The sequence below is a fragment of the Sminthopsis crassicaudata genome, chromosome 6, assembly GCF_048593235.1.
Source record: "Sminthopsis crassicaudata isolate SCR6 chromosome 6, ASM4859323v1, whole genome shotgun sequence".
NCBI classification, from domain to species: domain Eukaryota; kingdom Metazoa; phylum Chordata; class Mammalia; order Dasyuromorphia; family Dasyuridae; genus Sminthopsis; species Sminthopsis crassicaudata.
Window position 1 is genome coordinate 252,010,260 of NC_133622.1, and position 14,270 is coordinate 252,024,529.

The 14,270-nt window shown below is 62.0% G+C and overlaps 1 protein-coding gene across 1 annotated transcript; it reads left to right on the forward strand.

Annotated features, from left to right (window-relative positions):
• Nucleotides 1-1,974: 1,974 nt before the first annotated feature.
• On the forward strand, nt 1,975-14,032 carry SYT12 (synaptotagmin 12). The gene is made up of 5 exons (XM_074273123.1): nt 1,975-2,331; nt 6,916-7,131; nt 7,731-7,851; nt 11,004-11,137; nt 11,548-14,032. Exons 1-5 carry the CDS (start codon nt 1,975-1,977, stop codon nt 11,719-11,721), a joined length of 1,002 nt encoding a protein of 333 aa, XP_074129224.1. The 3' UTR covers nt 11,722-14,032.
• The last annotated feature ends 238 nt before the right edge of the window (nt 14,033-14,270 follow it).

Here is a 14,270-nt window from a genome sequence, read left to right on the forward strand (position 1 = left end):
TTTCCTCCTCCGGGCGCTCGAATGGAATGGGCACCTTGGTTCGATGCGTGCACTGGCACAGAAGCTCCTCGCGGGCAGGGCCGGCTGCTGCCTAGGTGCTTCCTAACTGCTTACAGAGTAGATGCTCTCTTATTCTGCCCCTGCTTTTCTTGGGTTTCCCTTCCCTCTCTCGCACTCTGGGTAGGCCGTGGCAGAAGCAACAGCCAAGTCTGGGTAGTTCTGCCTCCCTCTAGTCTTCTTCCTCCTTGGGGCTAACCTTTGCTCTGCCCCCCAGCCTCAGCTCATTTCGGGCTTTGCCCTTGGTGCACTTACAGAGGTCTCTCACCTTTTCTTTGGGTCTTCAGGATCTTTCTTGAGCTTCTGGTCTCTCCTGGAACTCTTGGGGGTCAGAGGACATCAGGACCCTCTGCAGCCTGCCTCGGAACTCTCTGAAATCTACTCTTGCCAATCTGGGTCACCCAGTCCTCCCCGCCCTGCCCTGAGAGGCTTCCGAGGGGGGCCCTTCCCACAGGCGTAGTGGATGCAGGTCCATGTTTAGGGTCAGAAATTTCCCAACTCTTTCATCTCCCTGTGCCCAGGGAGCTCTGGGGTTGCTGGGGGCTTAGATTCTTAGCGGGCTAGGACTGGGATAATCATGCCCGATTCCCGGGGCCGGGCCTTTTGACACCCTTTTCAACTCTTCCAAATCGGGGACTCTTTACCCAAACCTCACCTCCCACCGCCCCCCCGCTGTAAGGAAGAAGGCCCGGGTTGGTAAGGTAGACGAGCTCCGATTCTGGCGGGGCTCGGGGGCTCAGGCACACCGAGGCCGGCTGGCCCGGGGGGCTCCTGCGTGTACACCTCCTGAGAAAGGGAGCTTGGACCATCTGACGGAGGCTTCTGATGGGCGGGCTCCCCAGGGCTCCACTAACGGCCACTGCCTGGTTTTTTCCCAGTTATTAAGAGTCCTCCCGGCTGGGAGATTGGGATCTACGTCACTGGGGCCCTCGCCTTGCTGGGGGTTGCTGCTGTGAACCTGTGGAAGCTCTGCAAGTCGGGCAGCTTCCCCATCCCATCTCCGTTCCCAAACTACGACTACCGCTACCTGCAGAAGAAGTACGGAGTGACCTATTCCGAAGCCAGGCAGAAGGTGAGGCGGGCCCTGGCTCTCTGGGGCCGGGAGGAGCTGGGCCAGTCCCCTGTGCTGGCCCTCACGCCCCCAGATCTCCCCTGTGCTGGCCCTCACGCCCCCAGATCTCTAACCCTGTCTGAGGGGCCTGCTTGGACCACGGAGGCTGACGGGTGATCGTCCAATGCCAGAGGCCCCGAGGAGGCTGGGCGGCGAGCTCGGGGGTCGCTCCGTCTCTCTCCGGTCTACTTCCCCTTCAGCTGCCAAAGGGTCCCCTGCAGCCCCCGGCCTGGCCCTCTTCCAGATTGCCAGGCTTCCCTTTTCCCTCCCCTCAGATCCGGCTGTGAGCCTCCCCGTGTTCCTCCAACAGGAACCCCCCCATCCCCTGCCCCAGTGCTTCCGTACACGCTGCCCCCGCTCGTGGGACGCCCTCGTTGGATCACCTCCGGGCGCCCCACGGCTGCCTTGAGACTCGAGTCCAACACCGCCTTGTGCAGGCGGCCTTTCCTGGTGCCCTCCCCAGCCCCAGCCGCCATCTTGGCCGCGCCCGCTTAGCTCTGTGCCGTCCCTTGATTAGAGTGTGGGCTCGGGGAGGGCAGGGCCTCTGTATGTGTGAGGGCTGACTGGCGGGGCTGGACCCCCACCAGCGGGTGTGCGTCTGTCGGAGGCTGAGCAGGAGGAGCCGTGGGGGAGGGCTCCGGCTCCCCGGGCCAGGGGCCCGGCCTCACTTTTTCCGTTTTTCCCTGTGGGGCCCAGCAGAGTGCTGGCTCTACAGGAAGGGCTGAGTAGGGGCTCTCGCTGCCTCCCCGTCACCTCCCCCCTCCCTCCAGCTCATGGGTCTCCTCTCCCTTTGGCCCCAGAGAACCATGGCCTGGAGCAGCCGCAAGGGCAGCGAGCGCGGGTCTCCGAGCCGCAAGGACAGCCTGCGCATGGATGACGCCTTCGAGAGCATCAGGGAGCTGGACCTCCCCGCCGAGGGGGCCCTCAAGAAGTCCCTGTCGGCCGACTCGCTCAACTCCATCTCCTCGGTGAACAACAGCTTCGGCCAGGACTTTGTGCTGGGCCAGGTGGAGGTGAGCATCCACTACGAGCCCAGCAACCGCATGCTGCGCGTCGTGGTGCTCCAGGGCAAGGACCTGCTGGAGAAGGAAGACCCCGCCTTTGACTCCTGCTTCCTGCGCGTCAGCCTGGTGCCCGAGGAGCAGATCGTGGGCATCTCCCGGGTAAGTGCCGCGGGGGGCCTGGCAGGCGGGGGGCAGCAGCCAGAGCCCACTCTGCCGGGACCCTGGCCCGACGCCCGCTCTGAGCCTGTGTCCTCGTCAGGGACATGGGAAGGGTCCCAGCACTTGGACGACCTCCCTCGTGGGCCGGGTGGGCGTGGATGGGCTGCAATCTGCCTCTCTTGGGAGAACACCCCCACTGGGCCGTGCCCCCTGGGGGAGGGGCCCCCCCCGGGGCTCTGCTGAGGATCTGGGGAGAGAGCCTCCTGCCCACCTGAAAGTGCCACAGAAATGTCGGTTCTGGTCAGGATGGCCCAGGGACTCGGGAAGCAGCAGGGGGTGGATGCCTGCAGCTCTGGGACCTAGAGGGTCCGGGCTGGGAGGGCCCTCAGATCAGAAATCAGGGGAGCCTTAGAACAGAGACTGCCATCCCAGAACCCAGAATGGCGGAGCTGGGGCGGACCTGAGCACATCAGGCTGTGGGCTGCTGGGAGCAGATCTAGAACGTCAGGACTGGAGGGGCCCGGAGTGGACCCTTTGATCTGACCCTCTTATTCCTTGGAGGAAGAAGCCAAGACCCTGGAAGGGAACTGAGGTTGCTGGGTGTGGGTGGGATGTTGGGTGCCTGTAGATTAGGGCTGGGAAAGCTGGGGGCAAGGAAGGCCTCCCCGCACCCACCATGTTGCCAGTGGAGAGTCTGGGCAGGCGAGCAGGACCCACCTGGGTCTCCAGGGGCCTGAGCTGGTGCTTCTTCTGGGCCCCCAGGGGCCCTGCAGGCCAGCAGGAAGGACCCGACCTCCCTTTTGATCGCCATCACTTTTCTCCTTGTGCTCAGTTTGGTACGAGTTCACACGAAGCTTCTGTAGGTAGCTCTGCCTGGCATCAGGCCAGGGGAAGCCCCCAGGAGGGAGCTGGCATAGGCCGTGGCAAGTCCGGGCATGGGTGGGCAGCCGGCAGCCCCAGGGAGTGTCCGTGGCCAGCGTCCCCGTGCTGTGTGATCCAGGCCCTAGAGGAACAGAGAGGTCCGGGGCCCCGTTATTATTCTCCCCACAAATGGGGCCCAGCGGCCACGTGGTCTAAGTGACCCCGCTCTTTGGAGTAGAGCCCAGGCCTTCCGAGGACCTCGCTCAGTGAGCCCAGGGCTGGCGCGTTCCAGGTGCTGGATACATGCTAACAACCATGCTTAATCATTATTAATAGTGTAAGAAAGTAGGACCCCAAGGTGCACGTGGTCAGGACCAAGGAGAGGCCCTGAGGCGGGAAGGCTCCCTCTGAGCGGGTCAGGGAAAGGTGAGGACAATGGAGGGGGCTCAGGACCACTCACAGGCCTGGGAGGCCCCAGCCTCGGCAAGGACCAGGCGCAGGCCATCCACGGAGGCCTTCACCTTCAGGGCTGGCAGGGCTCCCAACAGCCCCTCATCTGACCTGCTTACCGAGGCCCAGAGAAGGCATGGGCTTGTCGGAGGCAGCTTGCCTCATCATGGAAGGCGAGAACCGGGATTCTGCTTCCGGGCAAAATCCCAGAATGTCTGACTGATCATCAGACACCGAGCTCCTCGAAAGCAGGGGCTGTCTGTGTCTGGATATTCCTAACGCCGGGCAGAGCGTCTGGGATGCAGAAGGCACTTAATAAATGCTTTCTGATGTGGGCGCCCCTCAGAGCACTGCCAGACTCCAGCAGAAACGGAGCTCGTGGCAGACCCCGCATTTCCTTTTTTAAAGTTGTCTAGACTGAGACAGGAAGCTGCTGCAGGGGCAGGAACCCAGGTCTCAAGTCTCTGATGCTCCCAGACAGGGGACGAGGGGGGGACAGTATGGACAGTAGTGGAAGGGATGGGACTGGAATGAAAGGAGGTCCAGAAGAGTCGACCGATTGGCAGTGCCAGCCGAGAGTGCCAAAGGCCCTGGCTATGGAATGGGGAGGACGTGGGGGCCCAGGAGGCACCTTGATCTTGAGTGGACAAAGGGAGAGGTAGCGTGGGCCCGGCAATCAGGGAGCCTTGGCCTCCAGTGCCAGCTCCGACACCAACCGACACCTCGGACGTCCCTTCCCTTCCCATCTACCCCAGCTTCTGTAGACAGATACCTACCTGGCATTTTGCCACTCAAACCAATGGCTTTAATTGAGAAGGGAGGGAAGGAAAAGGCTGTTTTGGGTTCCCCACCAAGTTCCGTTCCATTCCGCAGAGAGCGGCTGTAAGGGAGGAAGACAGAGCAGCTGGGACGCTCGGAGATTCCCAGGAGGGAGATCCCAGAGAGTGGCTGGCAGGGAGAGGCGTGGCCCGGCTAGTTATGCCTGATGGGCGAGTCAGGAGCAAGGAGCAGTACTCTTGATGCGTGATGGGGCGCTGAGCCCCAGAACTGAAATACGGTGCTGGACAGACATGGGTATTGGGAGTCAATCGTGTGCCCTGTGGGGAGTCCCCGGATCACTAGATGTAGGCTCCTTGAGGACAGGGTCTTGGTGTTTGTGCCCAGTTGTGCCTGGCACAAGTAGCTACAAGGAGGAAAACATTTCAGGGAGCTTATTTAGGGTTCAGCCCTGAGTATGGGTTAAAGGGGAGTCCACTTGGCATCTGCTGCTCTGCCTGAATTTACCTCTGAGGAACAAGACGCCCCAGCTTGGGCGCCCTTTGGGGTTCTCCTCACCCCTCTGGGCAATGTTTCCTCTTCAGGGTGTTAAGCTCCTTTAAGGCAGGGACTGTCTTTCCTGACAGCCTCCCCAGCCCTCAGTGCCTGGCTCATTTTGTTGTTGTTGACGAGCTGCTAGGTGATGTTGCAGTGGGCAGAGCACAGGAGCTCTTCTGGATACTCACTGGCTGTGTGCTCTTGGACAAGTCCCATCACCCTGTCTCAGTTCCCCATCTATAAAATGGGCTGGAGGACAAAAGAGCAAACCAGGCTAGGATCCAAGAAAATTCCCAGCATTCAACACAGTGCCTGGCACATAGTAGGCGCTTAATAATTTGTTAAGAGTTCGTTGGATAGGAGGAAACAGAAAGTAATTATATCATGGGAAGAGACCCTGGCCCGAAGGAAGAGTAAGCTACGTTATTCAGGGATCAGAGGTGAAGTCTGGGATTTAGTGGTCAATCAGTATCATGGGGAAGGACTACTGTTATCTAGACTCTGGTTCAAAATAGAGAAGCTAATCATTTCACGGTTCCGTTTCATGAGAATTTTATCCTTGAAAGAAGCTGGGAGAACCCACCGTGGAATTCTGGATCTGATTTGGGAGAGTTAAGTTGCTAGAGTGGAAAGCCTCAGAAAAAGCTTTCCTGCTCCAGTTGGTGATGAGATATGAAAAGGGAGCATCACTGGACAAGTCCCCTAGATTTGGGGATGGGCTCAGAGAAAGGAGAGGCAGGACCCCGTGATTAGTACTTTCCAAGGGAAATCAGGCCAGAAAAGATGGGAAGATGGGAAGATTCTTTTCTCCAGGGGGGAGCTTTCTGCACAAAGAGAAAATTTCAGGGAAAGGGGATGGGCATCAGGCAGAGGAGGCTCTCTGAAAATGTGTCCAGAGGCAGGGGTCGGGAGTGAGAGGGTCTGTGTGGCCCAGGAGCCTAGGACCAGATAAATGGAGGCAGCCAGCAAGTCCCAACACAAAGCAGAGGTTTTGAAAGCTCTCTCGGGGTGGGGGTGGGGGGGAGAAGAGGCCAAGCGAAGCGAGGGCACTGCAGCCGGCGAGCGGAAGGCAGTGCTCCCTTACCTGGTGGGGAGCCGAGTGCCAGTGGTCAGCTGGGGAGCACCCCGAGGAGGCTGGGGCAAGCACCAGGAGCGCTGTAGGGTGGGCAGAGACCGCCTTGTTCAGCTTGGCTCCTGCCCGTCCCGGGGGCAATGGGGCTGGGGTGGGACAGCCTGACTTTTGCCCGTCTCGAGTTGAAACTTAGCTTTGCCTTCGAGGATTCAAAGTCCTGCTTCTGAGAAGGCTTCCCCAGACAGGGCCCAAGGGGTCCAGAAGGAAGTCCTGCTCCAGTCTTCCTCAGCTCCTTCCCACCCACACTGCTCCCAACGGTCCCAGCCCTGGAGGACCATGGTCGGACCCTGGTGCGAGGAGTGGCCACAGAGGAAGGGGCTTCTGGAGAAGAGATTTCCCCAGGGCTGCCTAATTCCCCCTCAGAGCAAGCCGCCCTTGCCCGGCCACGAGGCCCTTCCCAATGGAGGGTGAGGTCTCCGAGGGCAGGGTCGGCTTTTCTCTTTCTGGTACTCTCACTAAGCGCTAGGGCAGCTCCCGCACCAGACCCTTCCCCTTCATGCCCAGAACACTGGCTTCTCTTGGGAGAGCGGGTCTCTACTCAGGGGCAGGCAGCTTCCTACCATGACCCCAGGTTCCAGGTTCTCCTGCAACAAGGAGGGGCTGGGACTGGACTTCAGTCCTATGATGCACTGGGCTTGGAGTTAGGGGGGCCAGAGTTCAAATCTTACCTTTGACTTCCAGCAACACTTAGCCCTGGGCCAGTCCCAACGCCTGGAAGTCTTGGTTTCTTCCTCTGTAAAATGGGTCCAGGGCTGTGGTTGCCAAGTTCAAGTGAAGCACCCACGGCTGGTGGGCCCGGGCTCACTCCTGCTCCCCCCCCTCTGCAGATCCAGAGAACCGCATACTCCATTTTTTTTGATGAGAAGTTTGCCATCAGCGTGGATCCCGCGGTCCTGGAGGAGAGCAGCCTGCGCTTTTCTGTCTACGGCATCGACGACGATGACCGCAACGTCATGACCGGCGTGGTCGACCTGAAGCTGTCTGTCTTGGAGCTGCCCCTGCAGCCCTTCTGCGGCTGGCTCTACCTGCAAGACGTGAACAAGGTGAGGGGCTTTCTGGGCCTTGGGGGGGGAGAAGAGCTGAGCACGCGAGCGCAGGAGCCGGGAGGGCGGCCTTGTGGGAGAGCTCTGGGGTCCCCCCAGCAGAGCGGCCCCCCCTTCCACAGGGGCCTGCCGGGGGCGCCACGCAGGCGTTCTGAGGCTGTTTTGGAAGCAGGGCCTGTTCACGTACGAATGAGATGCCGACCCTGCCCGCAGGCCCCGGTGGTTAGGGAGCCGACTGAGCCCCTTCCCAAAGCTCACTAGCCGGGGGAACCTGAGCAAGTCACCTCAGAAAACCGGGGGGGGGGGGGCAGCCCCAGGCCCCGGGGCAGCGTGCCGAGGGAGGGGCGCTCTCGACGAGGTCACTAAAGCCCCCCGGCCGGCCAGCTCTCCCACAGGCCGTCCTCAGCCCCATCTCTCCTAAACCGTTGGGAGCCTCACGGTCCCATCCCTTCATTCGTTCGGGCTTTCCCTGGCCTTGGCCGAGCCGGGGACGGTCCTGGGCACCGGCTGGCTGCTGCCGGGCGGGGAGGGGCTGTCAGGGCAGCCTCTCCTGGGGGACCCCGGCCTCGCCGGCCCCTGAGGACGCTCTGTCTCTGCAGGCCTCGGATTCCGTGGGCGAGATCCTGCTGTCTCTCAGCTACCTGCCCACCGCCGAGCGGCTCACCGTGGTGGTGGTGAAGGCCAAGAACCTGGTGTGGACCAACGAGAAGGCGACTGCCGGTGAGTGCTGGCCCGCCGCAGGCGGAGGCTCTGTGCCGGGGTCCCGAGGAAGGGCCGGGTGCAGCTGGAGGAGTGACGAGAGCAGGGTGTGCCGTCAGCCCTCCCGCGGCCGGGGGCGAGAAGCCGCCTGCCGAGGGGCGCCCTCCACTGGGGGTCCGCCTCGGGCCTCCGGGAGGCACCACAAAGCCCTCAGACCCAGCAATTTTAGCCCCCTCCATCTGGCTTCTACTGAGGGCCTTTTCCCAGGCTCCCGGGGATGCTGCGGTCAGTCACAGGGCTGGTGGGAGGGGGCTTTGCTCGGGCATCAGGAAGCCAGAGTCAGAAAAACGGGGACAATCACAGCCCCTCCCACCCCCAGGGTCACGCGGGGGTCCGCTGGAGACAGTGGGAGGCGGGGCTCGGCTGGGGGGAAACGCTGGTTATTCTTCTATTGATCATAAAACAGCCAGCTGCCTCTGCTGCCCTGGGCTCTCTGTCGGGGAAACTGAGGCTCTGGGAGGTTTCCTGGCTGGTTGGCAGCAGTGCCCCCCCACCACAGCATCTGGCTTCAGTCCCCACAAAGCACCTACTGGGTGCAGCAGGAGAGCTATAGCTTGCTCCCCCTCCCAGCTACTCTACCTGGAGGCCCGGCCCCAGCTTGGGGAGGGAGGGGGAAGAGGAGGATGCTGCTGGAAGCCGTGTGGCCGGCTCCCATTGGCCAGCCAACGGCCTGGAGACAGCGCCCCAGCCAATGGCAATCAAGGCTGCCTGACAGCCACAGCACTCCCCCCACCCGCAGGTATTTCTGCGGAACTTCTCCTCACGGAGGGAGGAGAAGAGCGAGACTGCGCTGTGTGGGCTGGGGGACCAGGGATGCGGGGATGCAGGGACCAGGGATGCGGGGATGCAGGGATGCAGGGATGGAGGGACCAGGGATCCAGGGACCCAAGGATTCAGGGATGCAGGGATGCAGGGATGCAGGGATGGAGGGACCAGGGATCCAGGGACCCAAGGATTCAGGGATGCAGGGATGCAGGGATGCAGGGACCAGGGATGCAGGGATGCAGGGATGGAGGGACCAGGGATCCAGGGACCCAAGGATTCAGGGATGCAGGGATGCAGGGATGCAGGGATGCAGGGACCAGGGATGTGGGGATGCAGGGATGCAGGGACCCAAGGATTCAGGGATGCAGGGATGCGGGGATGCAGGGACCAGGGATGCGGGGATGCAGGGATGCAGGGACCAGGGATGCAGGGACCAGGGATGCGGGGATGCAGGGATGCAGGGACCCAAGGATTCAGGGATGCAGGGATGCGGGGATGCAGGGAACAGGGATGCAGGGACCCAAGGATTCAGGGATGCAGGGATGCAGGGATGCAGGGATGCAGGGATACAGGGATGCAGGGACCAGGGATGCGGGGATGCAGGGATGCAGGGACCCAAGGATTCAGGGATGCAGGGATGCGGGGATGCAGGGAACAGGGATGCAGGGACCCAAGGATTCAGGGATGCAGAGATGCAGGGACCCAAGGATGCAGGGATGCAGGGATGCAGGGATGCAGGGACCAGGGATGCAGGGACTAGGGATGCAGGGATTGGGGATGGAGGAGACCCCAGCCAGCCCAGGACTGCTGCCCTACAGCCCCTGTGTCACAGTCCCGGCCTTCTGGGTCCTCTCCCCCTCCTCTTTTGGGGTCCTCATCCCACCCGTCTCTCCCACCCACCCCCATCCAGACTGCGTGGCTGAGATAACGCTTGTCTGTACTCAGGGAGATGGGTTCAAATTCAGTCTGTCAGGGCTCCTTAGGTAATCCTTGGCAAGGGCCTTCCCAGCTCTCTTCCATCTGTGCTCCTCCCACAGAGCTTCCCCAGTCCAGCCATCAGTCTGCCCTCGGCCTCTGATCTTCCCCTGCCTGCTCAGCCTCGGTGCCCCGATGGGGCGCAGCGGGCACCACAAACCTGGCCTAGCCGTGAGATCTTATTTGCTCTCCTGAAAGCCTCCCCTCCTTCTGACTCCCTCATTTCTGCTGAGCTTGAGAATCCTCCTCAGGTCCCTGTGTGTGTCCTCCTTTCTGTCCAGTCAGGCACCAAGTCCTCCCCTTCTACTTCCCATCACCTCCCACCACTCCAATTCTGAGCTTCTCACTCCTCGGCGCACTGCCACAGCCTCCCCATTGGCCTCCCTACCTCCAACCCATCTTCTGGGAGCAGCCAAAGCGACCTTCCCACGGCCTCCGGCTTAAGGGGCTCCCTCCGGTCTCTTTGGCGAGCTCACTGACCCCCTCCCCCCACAGGCCCATCTCCCAGGGGCCACACACAAATGCCCATCTCCTCCTCGGGCCTCGTTTCCCTCTGCCCAGTCTGCTGCCAGCCTCCCCTCCTCTCAGAGCCGCTAGCTGCAGTTAAGATTCTAAAGCTTCCAGGGCCCAGTGAGCACCCCAAAATGCCTGTATGTGCATCCCTTCGCTGAAGGAAGGAAAGAAGGAAGGAAGGAGAAAAAGAAAGAGGGAGGAAGGGAGGGAAGAAAAAGAGTGGAGGCCTGTTTCGGTTGCCCCTGCTAGCTGGACTACGCTGGTGCTTTCTATGGCGTCTCCCTCATTAGAGCCGGAGCCTCTGGCAGCCAGGGGCTCTTTGGCCTTGCATCTCCAGAGCTCAGCACAGTGCCTGGCGCACAGTAGGTGTTTAGGAAACACCTGTGGCCTGACTGAGTGACTGATCAGTGGCAGAAAGGTAGCACTGCTTCCTGAGCCTAGAGGAGGTGGACGGCGAGGAAGCACCCTGTGCCCGGTGCCTGGAGGGCCCCAGAGAAGCCAGAGCCCGGCATCAGGGAAATCCGGCCGCCGGGGGCTTGGCTTGGGGGGCCCGAGATGCAGGGCTGGGGGACAGTCTGAGTCAGAAAAACGTGGCTTCAGGGTGGCTTCTGAGACAGCCTGAACCCCGGGAAGGCCGGCGGTAACAGGGATGGGGCCGGCTTGCACGGGGGGGGGGGGGGGAGGGGCTGGGGGGGTTTCAAAGTAAGAAAAATCCCAATCCTACCAAAGAAAGCTGCTGGAGCCCCGGGGCGGCCAGTGGGGGCTCCGCCGGTCTGGTCCCAGACTAAGTGGGGGGCTGGGCCCCTGGGAGCGGGGGGGTCCTCTCTCTGTCCACATCTCTCCGCTCTCTCCCCATACAGACCCCTTCGTCAAGGTGTACCTGCTGCAAGACGGGAGGAAGATAAGCAAGAAGAAAACCGCCGTGAAGCGGGACGACGCTCACCCCGTGTTCAACGAGGCCATGATCTTCTCTGTGCCGGCCATCGTGCTGCAGGTGAGGGGGGCCGGGCCGGGGGCGCAGGGCCAAGGGGGGGGCCGGGCCGGGGGCGCAGGGCCAAGGGGGGGCCGGGCCGGGGGCGCAGGGCCAAGGGGGGGCCGGGCCGGGGGCGCAGGGCCAAGGGGGGGGCCGGGCCAGGGGCGCAGGGCCAAGGGGGGGCCGGGCCGGGGGCGCAGGGCCAAGGGGGGGCCGGGCCGGGGGTGCAGGGCCAAGGGGGGGGCCGGGCTGGGGGCGCAGGGCCAGAGACTGATCCCCCCCGGGCGCTGCTCTCCGTGCCAAGGCAGGGGGCTTTCCTGGGGCACAGGCAAGAGAGCCAGGGGCTCCGGGCAGAGGGCTGGGATGCTGGGCCTGATGGGCCAGGGTGGGCTCTGGGGAATAATCCCGAGCTCCCTCATCCCCTCCCCCAGGACCTGTCCCTGAGGGTGACCGTGGCCGAGTGCGGCAGCGACGGGCGGGCCGAAAACATCGGCCACGTCATCATTGGCCCGCTGGCCAGCGGCATGGGCATCACCCACTGGAACCAGATGCTGGCCACCCTGCGCAAGCCTGTGTCCATGTGGCACCAAGTTCGGCGAAACTAGGGGCCCCGTGCCAGCGGCCCCAGCCTGGAACCCCCCCCCCGGTTCCGGCCTGGACTCTGCTCTCTCCATGCTCTTCTCCCACATTCCCAGCCGCGTGAAAGGGGAACACGGCTCCACCGGACTGTGCCCCTCCCTGCCCCCCCCTCCCCTGGCTCCCGCCCGCCCCGCAGCGAGGACTCCCCCGGTGGCCACCATCACCTCTTTAGAGAGAAGGACTGTCTCCCTGGCCTGGATCGGAGTGACCCCCCCGCCGGCTCCGGGCACAAGCCCTCAGAAGGTGGGGGGGCTGTTCCTGGGTCCCGGAGGGGAGGCCGAAGTGAATCACCCCTGGGAGCCCCCCAGCCAGCCCAGGGGGAAGGAAGTGGAGGTCCGGGGCCTACCTCCTCCAGGGTGGTCCTCAGTGAAAGCCTCCGTCTTCCCGGGGCAGCGCGAGGCCGAGGACAGGGCCTGCTTCGGCGGGATGTCCGGCTCTAGAACAGATGGAGAACACCCGGGAATTCAGCTCCCTGCTCTAGGAGGGCGCGCAGGCCTAGGGTCCCCCTTTACCGGAGATGAGGGCTCATGGGACAAGGAAACAGCTAAAACCCCGAGACTGCCTGAGTGGGCCCCTTCCCAAGGGGAGATAAGTGGGAGCAGGGTCAGTAAGTAAGCCCTACTGTGCCGATGCGCCCTTCTGGGGGTGCTCACAGCTTTGGCTGGAGCCACACAATGTATGAGATCGTGAACACCACGGCTGAAGAGGGGGCGTTTGGGCAGGGCAGGAAGGGGCTCTGAGGGGAACTCGTCTCTGGTAACTGGCTTCGTGAGCGCGAGTGATGGGCTCTGGGTAGTGTGGGCAGAGGCAGTCATGGAGGTGGGGAGCTCCTGGGGGGAGCTAACGGCCCTTCCCAGACAAGGACACTGGGTTCCGGTGCTCCTCTCTGAACCACAAAACTGGTCACAGAAATCTGGCCAACTGCTGAATGGACCTGACTGGCAAGAACCGGAGGCAAGGCCTGGCTGGGCCGCTGTCCACCCCCGGGGATCTGGGCTATGGAGCCACTCCAAGAAACCATCTGTAGGCGGCCAGGCAGGTATCAGAGAACAAGAAGTATTAGGGAGGAACCTTGGAACAGAGAACACGGGATGTCGGAGCCAGGTCAGGGAGGAACCTTAGAACAGAGAACACGGGATGTCGGAGCCAGGTGAGGGAGGAACCTTAGAACAGAGAACACGGGATGTCGGAGCCAGGTCAGGGAGGAACCTTGGAACAGAGAACACGGGATGTCGGAGCCAGGTCAGGGAGGAACCTTGGAACAGAGAACACGGGATGTCGGAGCCAGGTCAGGGAGGAACCTTGGAACAGAGAACACGGGATGTCGGAGCCAGGTCAGGGAGGAACCTTAGAACAGAGAACACGGGATGTCGGAGCCAGGTCAGGGAGGAACCTTAGAACAGAGAACACGGGATGTCGGAGCCAGGTGAGGGAGGAACCTTAGAACAGAGAACACGGGATGTCGGAGCCAGGTCAGGGAGGAACCTTGGAACAGAGAACACGGGATGTCGGAGCCAGGTCAGGGAGGAACCTTGGAACAGAGAACACGGGATGTCGGAGCCAGGTCAGGGAGGAACCTTGGAACAGAGAACACGGGATGTCGGAGCCAGGTCAGGGAGGAACCTTAGAACAGAGAACACGGGATGTCGGAGCCAGGTCAGGGAGGAACCTTAGAACAGAGAACACGGGATGTCGGAGCCAGGTCAGGGAGGAACCTTGGAACAGAGAACACGGGATGTCGGAGCCAGGTCAGGGAGGAACCTTAGAACAGAGAACCAGAGGAGCCCGTAGCATCTAACCCCTTTCTTTGACAGGGGCTCTTGCCCAGTCCAAGACCTCTCAGAACAGCCCACCTCTGGAGAGCCGTCATTGTTCCCTGTAACGAGCGGCCGCGAGGATGGCCGGGGGAGCCCACTAACTCAAGTTCCTTGTTATCTCAAGACCACACTGGCTCCTCCCACCCCCGACTCAGTCATCACTCCTTAGCTAGAAACCCCTAAAGATCTCCGGGTCTTTGGAACTCCTTTCACATCATTTCCAAGGCCTCCCCTATGCCCAGGTTAGGTGTATCAGCCCCCCCAAAAAACACACAAACCCAGCACCCCACCGCCCCCCGTTACAATATCTACCATCTAAAAATAGCCGCCTTGTGTGACTAAAAAAAAGGAGCCCAGCCACGGCCAACTCCAGGTTGTCTCTGCAGGCGCCCGAGCCCAGCCGGACCTCGCTAACTCGAGGTGACGGAGGCCCACGGGGCTGGCGAAGGGGGCAGGGGAGGTCAGAGAAAAAGGGAGCTCGGGAAAGCAGCTTGTGGGGACGCGCAGGTGGTTCTCTTCTCCCCGGATTTCCCCATTGAGGGAATCGGAACTGATGGCGTAACATCTATGCCTGGGATGGAGGAGAGGGGCGAGTTGAGGGCCTGCAGCAGTTCAGCCTTTTCCATCTTACTTGATACGGGGCTTCGGGATCCTGGGTCCCGGCGGCCGTAGGAGTTGGCCCCTCGTTTTATCCAGGA

What these genes read in the sequence shown, in the direction of transcription:
- SYT12 (XM_074273123.1), top strand. Translation starts at nt 1,975, where the DNA reads ATGGCCTGGAGCAGCCGCAAGGGCAGCGAGCGCGGGTCTCCGAGCCGC. An exon ending in AGATCGTGGGCATCTCCCGG is followed by an intron (nt 2,332 to 6,915) that starts GTAAGTGCCGCG and finishes CCCCCTCTGCAG; the next exon opens with ATCCAGAGAACCGCATACTC. An exon ending in CAACGAGAAGGCGACTGCCG is followed by an intron (nt 7,852 to 11,003) that starts GTGAGTGCTGGC and finishes CTCCCCATACAG; the next exon opens with ACCCCTTCGTCAAGGTGTAC.